The sequence below is a fragment of the Neovison vison genome, chromosome 3 (genome assembly GCF_020171115.1).
Source record: "Neovison vison isolate M4711 chromosome 3, ASM_NN_V1, whole genome shotgun sequence".
Lineage (NCBI taxonomy): Eukaryota > Metazoa > Chordata > Mammalia > Carnivora > Mustelidae > Neogale > Neogale vison.
Window position 1 is genome coordinate 9,814,598 of NC_058093.1, and position 14,222 is coordinate 9,828,819.

The following is a 14,222-nucleotide window of genomic DNA, read 5'->3' on the forward strand; positions in this document are numbered from 1 at the left end:
GTAAATGGATGAAACATTTTCAGGGCCGTGTTTCTGATTTTGAAAGCAAATTATAAAATAAGCTCTAGATAACAGCTATGTAAACCCCACAGTTTCTGGACACCAGAAACAAGATTGCTGGAGAAGGAAGAAACAGCGATGTCTTTGACCTCCACGGCAGAGGAACTAGTTACGGAAAAGTGCATCTTTAACTGTAGATTTTCAATTTCTCCCTAAGTAAGTTCAGAAAATCTTACAATATATAGTCTTTCAATTCCACATTCTGGTGTTACTTGTGAAAATTGCCTTTAAAAAGTTAAAAAAAAAAAATTCACCGAGTAACATAGCAGTTTTGTGTTGTGATACACACAGTTTCCCTCGTATCTGTGGTTTCGTTTTCTGTAGTTTGAGCTCCTGGTAGTCCGCTGCGGTCTGGAAGCAGATGCCCGGCTCCTGCCGTGTGTGCGGCAGGTCAGTGGAGTATCGCAGGGCCCGCGCCCGGCGCCTCGCTCATCTCCTCATGTAGATACTTCATCACATCACATCATCACGAGGAGGCTGATTACAGCGCAAGAGCAGACCCCATTCACTTAACTTCCATTAGAGTGCACTGTTGTTGGGGCGCCTGGGTGGCTCAGTGGGTTAAGCCTCTGCCTTTGGCTCAGGTCATGATCTCAGGGTCCTGGGATCGAGCCCTGCATCTGGCTCTCTGCTAGGCATGGAGCCTGCGTCTCCCGCTCTTTCTCTGCCTGCCTGTCTGCCTACTTGTGATCGTTCTCTGTCAAATAAATAAATAAAATCTTAAAAAAAAAAAAGAAAGGGAGAGACATATTGCCCCTGAAATCAATATTACTGCCCCCATTTTACAGGTAAACTAAATCTCAGAGGCCTTAGGCAACTTGTCTAATATCAGACAGCAGAGAGAGGATGAACTGAAGACAATTAATGTCTAGTTGCTTCTCAACTATGTTCTTAGGTGGTGACCTCCTTTTGAATTTGTTCCTTTTTCTTCCTGTTTCATAAGTAATAGCTTTCTTTTCATTCTTTCTCTTTTACTGCTAGGGAATGGCCAATCATACATATGCCATTCTTGAGTTTCCTCCTAATAAGTCAAAAGTATTGAGTGGATTTTCCCGTAAGTGTCTTGCTATCCTGGCAATCTCACTGTGGCCTGATGTTTTGTGAGGGAGTTGGAAGGATTAGTCATGAATGGAGCTTTTTGAGTTTAGCTCTCTGTTGACATTGATTTGTAGACTGTTTAGCAGTGGTGAGGAAAGATCTGGCAGATTAATCACTACTTCTGTTGGTACTTTCCGGTATTATCCATTGTCTTCCTTGCAAAGCTAGAATGACACCTAATTAAATGCTCAGAATAGAAAGGGACAAAGGAAATTCTAGGAAAGAGAAATACTACTTTGAGATGGAAAATCTATCACTTCCCAGTGATCAGTGGACTTGAATCAAGCCAAGTTCTGAACTCTACTTTCTCTCTTTCCAAGGTATGCATCATTAGCAATTTGCTGTAACTTTCTGGATCTCAGTTTCCAAATCTGTGAACTGGAATAAACCCAACTTTAGATGACTGTGGTGAGGATGCAACAGCACATGTGGAAGCGCCTGGTCTGGGAAATACGAGCCACTCAGTAGTTTTAGTCTTTAGGGCTTGACATCTTTTGTTAGAAAATTTTACAGGATTTAATACAATTGTTTTATAGCATTTTTAATATCCTTAAGGGGCCTTTTAACACGCCGTAAGAATTCTGAGTAGCATATGCTGGATCTTTAACTAAATTGGTGGAGAGGAAGAGCTCTATCCCGCCATGATACCAGGCGTCAGTACCCAAATGAGACCCAGGACCAAGACTTTCTAAAATCATGCATTTGCTGCTTTATAGCAAACCCCTTGACAGCTACTATTTGTGGGGTACTTGGGTGGCTCAGTTAGTTAAGCAGCTGCCTCCGGGATCAGGTCATGATCTCAGGGTCCTGAGATCAAGCCCTGCATGGAGTCCCCCAGGAGCCCTGCCTGGACCTCTGCAGCACGTTGGGCTCCCTGCTTAGCTGGGAGTGTGCTTCCCCTTCCGTCTCTCCCCTCCTCGTGCTCGCCCTGCGGTAAGTAAATAAAATCTTAAAAAAAAAAAAAAAGAAAGCTGCTATTTGTAGTAAACATATGTCATGTTTTCTGGCTGACTGGTGAACTTTTTTTTTTTTTTTTGAAACTTTTTATTTGATAGAATTTCAGACTTACAAAGAAGTTGCCAGAAGAGTGAAAGGAGCTGTCAAAAAACCCAAAACTGTCTTAGCGTAGCTGGCGGGCTCGGTCAGTCAGTGGAGTCGGACACTCTTGATCTTAGGGTCATGTGTTTGAGTCCCATGTTGGGTGTAAAATTTACTTTAAAAAAAAGGAAGTGTCATATACACTTTATCTAGATTTACCAGTTGTTTACGTTTTGCCACATTTGCTTTATCAAATTTTCTATTTGTCTGTCTGTCTCTCCATATAGATACATATACACGTTTAATTTTCTGAACCATTTGAGAGTTAAGTGCCAGACATTAGTCCCTTTGTGTCTAAATATTTTTGTGTATATTTTGTAAGACATTTTTTTACATAGCCACAGTACTGTAACCAAAATCAAGAAACTTAACATGGAGGGGCGCCTGGGTGGCTCAGTTAGTTAAGCGTCTGCCTTTGGCTCAGGTCATGATCCCAGAGTCCTCAGATGGAGTCCCACATTGGACTCCTTGCTTGACAGGGAGTCTGCTTCTTCCTCTGCCTACTGTTCCTCCTGCTTGCGCTTGCTCTCATTCTCCCTCTCTCTGATAAATAAAATCTTTTAAAAAATTAAAAAAAGAAATTTAACATTGATACAATATTATAATCTTTTTTTTTTTTTTTTAGATTTTATTTATTTATGTGACAGAGAGAAATCACAAGTAGATGGAGAGGCAGGCAGAGAGAGAGAGAGGGAAGCGGGCTCCCCGCTGAGCAGAGAGCCCGATGCGGGACTCGATCCCAGGACCCTGAGATCATGACCTGAGCCGAAGGCAGCGGCTTAACCTACTAAGCCACCCAGGCGCCCCTATACAATATTATAATCTAATCAGCAGGCCATAGTCCTAGTTATGTTATATAACTTCCTGTTGACACGAAAGCCACCCTCCTCTCCATCTAGGATGTAGTCCAAGGTCATGGATTGTAGTTTGTTGTCAAGAGTTCCTATTATATTTCATGTACTTTGTCTTTCATGACCTGGACATTTTTTTTTTTAAGATCTTATGTATTTCTTTGACAACCAGATCACAAAGGCAGAGAGGCAGGCAGAGAAGAGAGGGGGGAAGCAGGCTCCCCACTGAGCAGAGAGGCTGATGCGGGGCTCAATCCCAGAACCCTGGGATCATGACCTGAGCCAAAAGCAGAGGCTTTAACCCTCGGAGTCACCCAGGTGCCCCATGACCTGGACATTTTTAAAGCTATGTAGGTCGGTTGTTTTATAGAACGTTTGGGTTCATCTAGCATTTCCTAATGATTTTATTCAGGCTGTGCTTTTTTTTTTTTTTTTTTTGCCAGGAGAGCCACAAATGATATTGTGTCCTTCTCAGCATATATCAGGAATCACAGGATGTTGGTTTGTTCCATTATTGTTGATAGTAACTTTTGATCTTTTGCTTACGGTCCAATCAAAGTTTGACTTGACACCATAAATAAACATGAGTGCTATAATTGGGAAATTGAGCCTGATGAATGCCGCCTGCCCAGTACCTAAAATACTCATATTCTTAATTCAGTAGAACCCAGAAGACTCATCCCCAAGTTGAGCACAGGCTCACCCATGTGAGATGCTGATTCACAAGTGAGTCAGGAGAGGAAGAATGTTGAACAAAGGGCAGTCGTTTTGCCAAAAAGGATGGCAGGAGAAACATTTGGGTTTAGGGGATGCAAAATCCCAAAAAAGGTTACAGCTGTGATCTGGACAGTAAGAGTCCCAACAATGGCCCTTGGTGCTTCAACAGGCTTGTTCTCTTGTGTAGGTTTGCACGTTGTCCTGGAAGCTTAACATTGAGCTTAGTTTTCTAGTCCTCCTGACAACTCTGTAAGTTCTCCAATCAGTATTTCTTCTAATAAGACGTAATTTACACATAATAAAATGTACCTATCGTAAGTATATAGTTCAATGGGTTTTTGACAATTGCATACACTTGTGTCATTTCAACCCTTTATTTGGGTTTCAAGAAAATAAAGATACAGAACATTTGTCACCCCAGAAAGTTCCCCTGTGTGTTTTTATAGCTGCTATATACTGAATGGCTATGTCCCCCCAAAGTTCAAATGTTGAAATCCTCAGTGTGATGTGTTGAGAGGTGGGCCTTTGGTAGTTTGTTACATCATGAGATGGAGCCCTTATGAATGGGCTTTATGCCCATACTGAAGAGAGTCTGAGGGCTCCCTTGCCCCTTCCACCATGTGAAGTTATGCCAAGAAGACAGCTATCTACTGTTGTTCAACATAGTACTGAAAGTCCTACCTTCAGCAATCAGATAACAAAAAGAAATGGCATTCAGATCAGCAAAGAAGAAGTCAAACTCTCATTCTTCACAGATGACATGATACTCTATGTGGAAAACCCAAAAGACTCCACGCAAAATTTGCTAGAACTCATACAGGAATTCAGCAAAGTGATAGGATATAAAATCAGTGCACAGAAATCTGTTACATTTCTATACACTAACAATGAGACAGAAGAAAGAGAAATTAAGGAGTCAATCCCATTTACAACTACACCCAAAACTGGAAGATACCTAGGAATAAACCTAATCAAAGAGGCAAAGGTTATGCACTCAGAAAGCTATAGAACACTCATGAAAGTAGTTGAGGAAGACACAAAAAAATTGGGAAGATGGGGGCGCCTGGGTGGCTCAGTGGGTTAAAGCCTCTGCCTTCGGCACAGGTCATGACCTCAGGGTCCTGGGATCGAGCTCCGCATCGGTTTCTCTGCCTAGCAGGGAGCCTGCCTCCCTTCCTCTCTCTCTGCCTGCCTCTCTGCCTACTTGTGATCTCTGTTGGTGGGAATGCAGGTTGGTGCAGCCTCTTTGGAGAACAGTGTAGAGATTCCTCAAGAAATTAAAAATAGAGCTTCCCTATGACCCTGCAATTGCACTCCTGGGTATTTACCCCAAAGACACAGATGTTGTGAAAAGAAGGGCCATCTGTACCCCAATGTTTATAGCATCAATGGCCACGGTCGCCAAACTATGGAAAGAACCAAGATGCCCTTCAACGGATGAATGGATAAGGAAGATGTGGTCCATATACACTATGGAGTATTATGGCTCCATCAGAAAGGATGAATACCCAACTTTTGTAGCAACATGGACGGGACTGGAAGAGATTATGCTGAGTGAAATAAGTCAAGCAGAGAGAGTCAATTATCATATGGTTTCACTTATTTGTGGAGCATAACCAATAGCATGGAGGACAAGGGGCGTTAGAGAGGAGAAGGGAATTTGGGTAAATTGGAAGGGGAGGTGAACCATGAGAGACTATGGACTCTGAAAAACAATCTGAGGGGTTTGAAGTGGCGGGGGGGTGGGAGGTTGGAGTACCAGGTGGTGGGTATTATAGAGGGCACGGCTTGCATGGAGCACTGGGTGTGGTGAAAAAATAATGAATACTGTTTTTCTGAAAATAAATAAATTAGGAAAAAAAAAAGATAAATAAATAAATAAATAAAATCTTCTAAAAAAAATTGGGAAGATGTTCTATGCTAACAGATTGAAAGAACAATTATTGTTTAAATGTCTATGCTACTAAAGCAATCTACACAGTCAATGCAATCCCTATCAAAATACCATCAAATTTTTTTTCACAGAACTGGAACAAACAATCCTAAAATTTGTATGGACTAGAAAAGACCCTGAATAGTCAAAGAAATGTTGAAAAAGAAAACCAAAGCCGGTGGCATCACATTGCCTGACTTCAAGCTCTATTACTATTACAAAGCTGTAATCGTCAAGACACTATGGCACTGGCACAAAAACAGACACATAGATCAATGGAACAGAACAGAGAAGCCAGAAATGGACCCTCCGCTCTATGGTCAACTAATCTTTGACAAAGTAGGAAAGAATGCCCAATGGAAAAAAGACAGTCTCTTCAACAAATGGTGTTGGAAATTGGACACTCACATGCAGAAGAATGAAACTGGACTACTTTCTTACACCACACACAAAAATAGGCTCAAAATGGACAAAAGACCTAAAGATGAGAAAGGAATCCATCAGAATCTGAGAGGAGAACACAGCTAAGTCTGTGATCTTGGCCATGCGGTTTCCAAAGGCAAGGGAAACAAAGGCAAAAATGAACCACTGGGACCTCCTCAAGATAAAAAGCTTTTGCACAGTAAAGACAACAGTCAACAAAACCAAAAGGCAACCAACAGAATGGGAGAAGATATTCACAAATGACATAACAGATAAAGGTCTAGTACCCAAAATCTATAAGGAACTTACCAAACTCAACACCCAAAGAACAAATAATCCTGTCAAGAAATGGGCAGAAGACATGAACAGACATTTCTCTAAAGATATCCAAAAGGCCAACAGACACATGAAGAAATGCTCCACATTACTCGGCATCAGGGAAATACAAATCAAAACCACAATGAGATACCACCTCACACCAGGCAGAATGGCTGAAATTAACAACTCTGGAAATAACAGATGTTCGTGAGAATGCCGAGAAAGGGGAACCCTTTTACACTGTTGGTGGGAAGGCAAGCCGGTATAGCCACTCTGGAAAACAGTATGAGGTTCCTCAAAAATTTGAAAATAGATCTACCTTATGGCCCAACAAATGCAATACGAATTATCCAAAGGATACAAACATAGTCTTTCAGAGGGGCACCTGCACAATATTTATAGCAGCAGTGTCCACAATAGCCAAATTGTAGAAAGAGCCCAGATGTCCATTGACAGATGAATGGATAAAGAAGATGTGGTAATAATATACAATGGAATATTATTCAGCCATCAAAAAATGAAATCTTGCCATTTTCAAGGACATGGATGGAACTAGAGGGTATTATGCTAAGTGAAATAAATTAGTCTGAGAAAAAGAAATATCATCTTATTTCACTCATGTGGAATTTAAGAAACAAAACAGGCGAACACAGGGGAAGGGAAGGAAAAGGAATACAAAATCAGAGAGGGGAACAAACCATAAGGGACCCTTAGTTAAAGGAAATAAACAGAGGATTGCTGGAGGGGAAGTCGGGGATGGGGTAACTGGGTGATAGACACTTGGAGGGCACTTGAGGAGGGCACTTGAGGTAAGAGCATTGTGTGTTATATGCAAGTGATGAATCACTTAATTCTACCTCTGAAACTAATAATACACTATTAAACTGAGTTTAGGTTAAAAAAAAAAAAAAGACGATAGCCATCTATGAATAAGGAAGCAGAGTTTTCCAGACTCTGAATCTGCCAACACCTTGATCTTGGACTTTGAACCTCCAGAACCGTGAGAAGCAGATTTCTATTGTTTAAAAGCCACTGGTCTGTGGTATTCTGTTACAGCAGCCTGGGTGAGCCAAGTTAACAGTCACCTCCGGTCCACCGCCCCAACCCCATAAGCAGCCACTACTCTGATTTTCAACATCGAAGACTGGTTTCACCTTCTTGAAACTTAGTTTGTCTCTGACCAGATTTGGGAATTTTCAGCCACCTGATTCCCTTCCTCCAATACTCCCCCCACAACCCCCAGAACTCTAATGATGTGAATATTACACCTTTGTTGTTTCGTTACAGTCCAAAACCCTGAAGGGGTTGGTCTTTTTTTTTTAATCTAGTTCTCTCTGTTGTTCAGATCGAGTCATTTCTATTGCTCTTTCAGTTCATAGATTACCCCCACCCCGAACCCCCCCCTTTTTTTGTCTTCTTCATTCTGTGCTGAGCCCATCCACTGAGCTTTTTATTTTGGTACGCAACTCTCAGCTCTAAAATTTCCATTTGGTTCTTCTTTATATCCTCTATTTCTTCGCTGATGCTTTCTATTTTTTTTTTCAGTTGTTTTAAGCACATTCATAATTGTTTGTTGAAGCATTTTTCATCGTAGGTGCTCCAAACATTTTTAAAGTTAATTCTGATGTCTCTGTACTGTTAGCCTTTATTTTTTGTCTTTTTTCATTTAGCTTGGGATCTTTCTAGTTCTTGGTGGTGAGGGATAATTGTCTCCTGAAACTGGATATTTTTATATTATGAGATTCTAGATCTCGTATATACCTTCTGTATCATCTAGCTTTTTCTGACCCGACGCAAGTGTGGGAAACGGGGTACTGCTTGCTCGGTGCTGAGTAGGGGTAGAAAACCAAGTTCCCCACTCAACCTCTGTTGATGCCTGATGTGGGTACTCGTCTCCACTGCTGGCCTGTGCAGGGTTGGGAGTTCCAGTTGCATACATCGTCCCTGATGACGCCTCTGTGGAACTGGCCTCATTACCACTGAACAATAGCTAAAGTCCTGACTCTGCACGAAGCCTCCTCTGAGGCCACCACAATGGGGAGAGAGAGACACACCTCACGGTTACTGGATGGGAGTGAAGTCCAAGCTTCCTACATGATCTCCACTAACACTTTGGGATAAGGTTGGGGGGCTCTTACTGGCCAGCAGGGTTTCCTGCTTGCCTTTCTCGGACATCACCCTAGCCAAGGTATTGGGGCCCCTTCATATAGACCTGTGAGGGTGGAAATCCATGCTTCCCGTTCAGTCCACACTGTTTATAGGTAGGGGTGAGGTCACAGGTTTTATTGGAGTTTGGAGTAGAGTGGCTATTGTCTGAATATTTGCTGTCCTGCTAGGCTTTTGTCAGGGTGCTTTGATCTGCAACATGGGCGTTTCTAGATTGCTGGCTTCTTCAGGTCTCAAGTCTGAGATATGTGAGGAAAAATAAAACCAAGGAACTTGACACTGGTCATCTTGTGTTTGTTTTTTATATATAATGTTCAGGATTTTTAGATATACATACTTCATGGGAGGAATCTACTCCATCTTTCTGGAAGCAGAAGTCTCTATTTTCTTTCATTAAGTGTGTAAGCCTTTTGCCCATTTATAATTGGGTACTGGGTCTTTTTGTTATTGATTTACAAGAGCCATTTATATATTCTAGATACGAATCTTTTGTCAGGTATGTATTTTGCAAACACATTTCTCCCAGTCTGTTGCTTCCTTTTTCATTTCTAAAACTGAGTTTAATGAACAGAAGTTTTAAATTTTGATGAAGTCCAATTCTAGATATCTTTTGAAATAAACTGCTTTAATGCAGAATGAGCCAAGGTCAACTTCTATTGCTTCCAACTAAAAATGCTGCTTGTACAAGCCTACCAAGAATCATCTTAATACTTATACATACAATGATATGAACGGTCAAAACATTTTTGGAATCCATTTTTGGAGTGGATTTATGACCATATCAGAAACCGGGCTCATTATTTTAGAGTTTTACCTAAGCTTTACCAAGCGCCATCTTAGAACCTGTCAGAACTGGCTCTATAAACTTTAGGTAATTGCACAAATAAATTTCACTCTCAAGGTATAGTAAATAGCCACAAGGAATGTTACGTAAATGGATGTGGCCCAAATTCTGATGGTTGGCATTTAGTCAGCTTTCCTATATACCTGCTGGTAAATTGATTTCACATGTTTAGTGACAGACGCTCTCCGTTGTTAACACATATTCCATGTGAATTCTCCACTGATTAGGCTTTCCATACAGGGGTACTCTGGGGTCCTGAGGATCTGGGAGAAGGAAATCCTTTTTAGCCTGATGCTGAAAGAGCCACAGTCCTTCGGGCCCAGAAGGCATGGTGGTGAGGAGTCAAGGTCATGGGGAAAGGCTAGGAAAATGAGACCGTTTCTCAGCTCTCCCAGGATGAAAGAAATGAAACCGCTTCTGGTACATTTATATTCAAATATATAAACACTTGCTCCTGATGAATAACTTGACGATAGCTGTGGTTTGGGTTGACTACACCTCTGCCTCCCGCTTGTATGGGTGTCTGAAGATTCTTTTTTTTTTTTTTTAAAGATTTTATTTATTTGACAGAGAGAGATAGATCACAGGTAGGCAGAGAGGCAAGCAGAGAGAAAGCGAGGAGGAAGCAGGCTCCCTGCCGAGCAGAGAGCCCGATGTAGGACTCGATCCCAGAACCCTGAGATCATGACCTGAGCTGAAGGCAGAGGCTTAACCCACTGAGCCACCCAGGTTCCCCTGAAGATTCTTGAAAGCCCGTTTATCTGTTCATTTATTTAACACTGAAGAGAATGGCTGTGACATTGCTAGAGCTGCTCATCAGCTCAGAGGCAGTTTCTCTGGGGAGTAGGTGTTAAATGCTTCCCATGGAAGATAAGAGGGTGACCTTCAATTCAAATGGGAAGGAACTAACAGCTGGTCTTTAAGAACCCAGAAGTCCTGGAGATACTGCACAGAGGAGAATGGCAGAACTTGACACCCACATTTATGATCCTAATACTTTTTTGTTATAATTTATAGGTGTTATTAATTCATATGTTCACTTGCTAGGGCCCCTAGAATTACATAGTGTTATGAAAAGAACTAAATATACAGTTGGCAGATAATCATTGGTCACATTTAACTCCCTGGGCATATAAAGTCCAAGTTTTGTTATCTTTTTTTTTTTTTTTTTTAAATAGACTTGGAGCTACTTATATATATTTAAGATGCTCTAGAACCACTTGGTCATTATTTATTCACAGTAATACAGTTTTGCCATGTAACTTAAGGGTAGTTGTTAGAGTAAATGCTTATAAAATAGGTTTTGGGGATATAACTGCTAAATTTTCATATTAAGTTTTTTTTAACAAGAAGAAATAACATTTAGATTAAAAGCAAACTGTAAAAAAAAGATGCTTAACACAAATTTTTAAAAATTAAGTGATTGATAGATTCCCTAGTTTTCCTTTAAATTAGAAATATAAATTTCTATCTCTGTTTTTAATACTTGAAATCCCTTCTGTGTGGTGGCAAAATGACACAGGAGTCTCTTTTAGATCTTGGTATTGGAATCACTGACCTTTCTGAGAACATTCTCTGTGCTTCATAACTCATGGCACTCTGTGGGCTCCAGAAGTAATGTTTGTTTCTACCCAGAACTCACCAACTCTTGAATATGGGACTCAAGTTCATCTGAAAATCAAAACAAAAAAACCCATTTCTACAGATATTGTTGATAGCTATTTCCATGGAATAATACTAAGCAAAATGATCTTCAGCTCATTTATACTTACAGAGGTAATGCTTCTGCATGGTAGAAGTAGAGTAATTCCATGTTGATCTGGTCAACAATTCATGGAGATCTTCCCAGTTTAGTCATACTTTATATTTGATAACATGTAATAATCATCCATCATACGTACAAAGCATATTACGAGCATTTGTGATAAAAAAATGATAGCCCAGTAACAAATGACATTTTATTATTCAAATTATCTTATAATGTCAACACCAATGCTAATAAAAATAGATAATAGGCTGCATTCATCCATGGCAAAGTCAGTTGTACTTCACTTGAAGATTCCCACATTTCAAAGTAAGCCTTTCATACATAGATGAAAATCCTCTATGATGTAGAATTTTAATCTTTAGGAAAGACTGGGCAAGGCAGAGCAAGAAACGCAGAGATAGAAGAGATGGGTCTCCATACACATGGACTCTGAGCACCTTTTTATTCTTGCAATTTAAGATGAAGAAAATTATTTCATTCTACTAAAGTTTTTAAATCTTGAGATTATGGGTTCTTTTCATATTGTATTTTGAGGAAGGCTGCTTTGCTCTATATCTAGGCCATTAGAAGCAATAAAATTTAAGCTCAATGAGTCAGTACAGGGTTGGTAACTTGGTGACCCTTTCTTTAAAAGCAAAGACGTACAAAATGATGTTTTTGAAGAAATTTTAACAAATGGGAGCTTGCTTTTTATATACATATCATCACTAAAAGACAAAATTTGGATTAATTGTTATGTTCAGGAAATAAGTATTTCATTAATTTTCCCTATACAGGTATGCGAAAGAGAGAGAGGGATTTCGAGAGAGAGAGAGAGAGAGAGACTGCTTTTTACCTTAAGCAAGATTCTGACTTCCTGAGAACTTTCTAATTAGGTGAAATACTGGTTGATCTATTTAGTTTTCTCTCCAGGAACTGAACGAAAAGTACATCCTGTAACATTCATGAGAAACTGAAGTAGATTATTGGTTAATAACCTAATGAAACATCTGTTTAAACAGATGTTTTAGTTGAGAGAAGTGTGTAAACATGATTCTAAATTTACAGATATGTTGGTTATGTTTCCTTGTCTGAGGTTGAACCAAAGTTTATGCAGATTAGAGGAAAGCCTGAGTCTGGAACAGTCGAAGGTATTACATAAACGCAGGTCAAGTGATATAATAAAGTCGATTACTGGAATACTTATTTACAGGCCTTCTGCGGCGTGACGTCGTCGGTCACATACAAGTGACTTGAGTCACTGCGTCCTCCTGGTCAAACTGGCCGTCGTCCAGCTCCCGCAGCGCGCTGTCGCCGCCGCCGTGCGGGACCGGCCCGCGCTCGCCGGCCCAGCGCTCCCTCGACGGAGACGCGAGGCGCTCCTCGGGCAGGTTTCTGCTCTCGGCCGGCGGCGACGCGGCCGTGTCCGACCCGACGCTCCTGCCGGTGGCTCGGCTCCGGTCCTCCCCCTTCGCGTGCCGGCTGCCTCTCCTCTGCAACACAAGAGACGGGCCGCCGGAGGTGAGAAGCCGGGCCTTTCCCGGCCTCCCGCCCTAGCACAGACCCCGCGCTGCCAAAATGCCCTTTCCGCGCTTCCCTTCAAAATCCCGCTCGTCCCGCAGGACCAGCTCCGCGCCACCGTCACCCCCCGGCCCAGGGGAGACCGGCAGCTGCCCGCGCGGCCTTTGCTCCTCGACGGGTCGGCTGCGCGCGTGTCTGCGCCCTCAGGGGTCCCGCGGGGGAGACACCTGCCGAGACCCTACGCTGGGGAACAAAACAGGGTAAAAACACATGCAAGTCCCGGTTTTCTTCTTGGCGTCGGTCAGGAGCCGGACAGCAGAAGAGCGCGGCGCGGCCGCCTCCCGCCCGGTCCCGAGGACGCGGACGGCGCCGCGGAGCCACCGAGATTCCGCCCGCGTTGATACCGCAGAGTGGCCGGAGGGTCTTCCCGGGTCGCGCAGCCGCGTCTCTCCCGGTCCTGCGGCAGCTCGCTCCGGCCCGACGCGGCGGGAGCAGCTCGGTCTGCGGACTCTCGGGGAAACTGTGCGCGTGTTGGCCGGGAAATACTCACGGAGGCCGCCAGGGTCCCTGGTGCAGTTCAGAGTGAGCAGGACATGGTCTTTGCCAAGGGAACAAGTCAAAGTCAGGGATCCAAGTCAATAAAAGGAAATCTCGGGGAGAGAATGGGAGCAACTTAACAAGTGGATGTTCCGGGTCCTGCTGAGATTCCCCTACGACGGCATCTTTAATCCTGATGACGGCACGTATTACAATCTGATCACGTCCGGGGCGCCTGGGTGGCTCAGTGGGTTAAACCTCTGCCTTCGGCTCAGGTCATGATCTCAGGATCCCGGGATCGAGTCCCGCATCGCGCTCTCTGCTCAGCAGGGAGCCTGCTTCCCTCTCTCTCTCTGCCTGCCTCTCTGCCTACCTGTGATCTCTGTCTGCCAAATAAATAAATAAAATCTTAAAAAAAAAAAAGAATATGATCACATCCTCTTAGGCACAAAGTCTGAACAAGGATAAACAGAAAAAGATAAAGATAAAATTTAAAAAGATAAATAAAAAAGCATAGCTATGTCCCAATTTACAGAGTTTATTTCTTGGAAGTTCGTTCATCTGTTAGGACCTAGGACTGTATTTTCCTAAATGCAAGAGGTACAACGTATAAAACTTAGGAAAAAAATGTAGAAGTCAGATGCCCAGGCTGGTCTGAGAAAACTCTGTTAACCCATAGGTTTGTTGAACTGTAGTGTGTAAAATACGAAAGTATGGTCTGCTGGTTTTCATGGCAAATATACAACGCAAACAAAAGCCTTATTAAATTAGATTTACTAGGCTACCATGGAATGCAACCACCTCGTGTGACGTTGCTTGTGTGGGAAGCAGCAGCCCTCGGCGTGTTGCACGGAAAGGCGCGTCGACAGTTCTTTTTCTTGGCTGAGCTGCTGGAGGCCTTGGGGAAGT

At 42.4% G+C, this 14,222-nt stretch overlaps 1 protein-coding gene across 1 annotated transcript in view; it reads right to left on the minus strand.

Moving 5' to 3' along the window:
* Window positions 1-11,452: 11,452 nt before the first annotated feature.
* The window catches only part of RFTN2 (raftlin family member 2), a 70,470-nt gene continuing 67,700 nt past the window's right edge, over window positions 11,453-14,222 (minus strand). Inside the window, exon 9 of the mRNA XM_044241229.1 lies at window positions 11,453-12,748. Within this exon, the coding sequence (XP_044097164.1) occupies window positions 12,494-12,748 (255 nt within the window). The 3' untranslated portion in view covers window positions 11,453-12,493. The remainder of the gene's footprint in view (window positions 12,749-14,222) is intronic.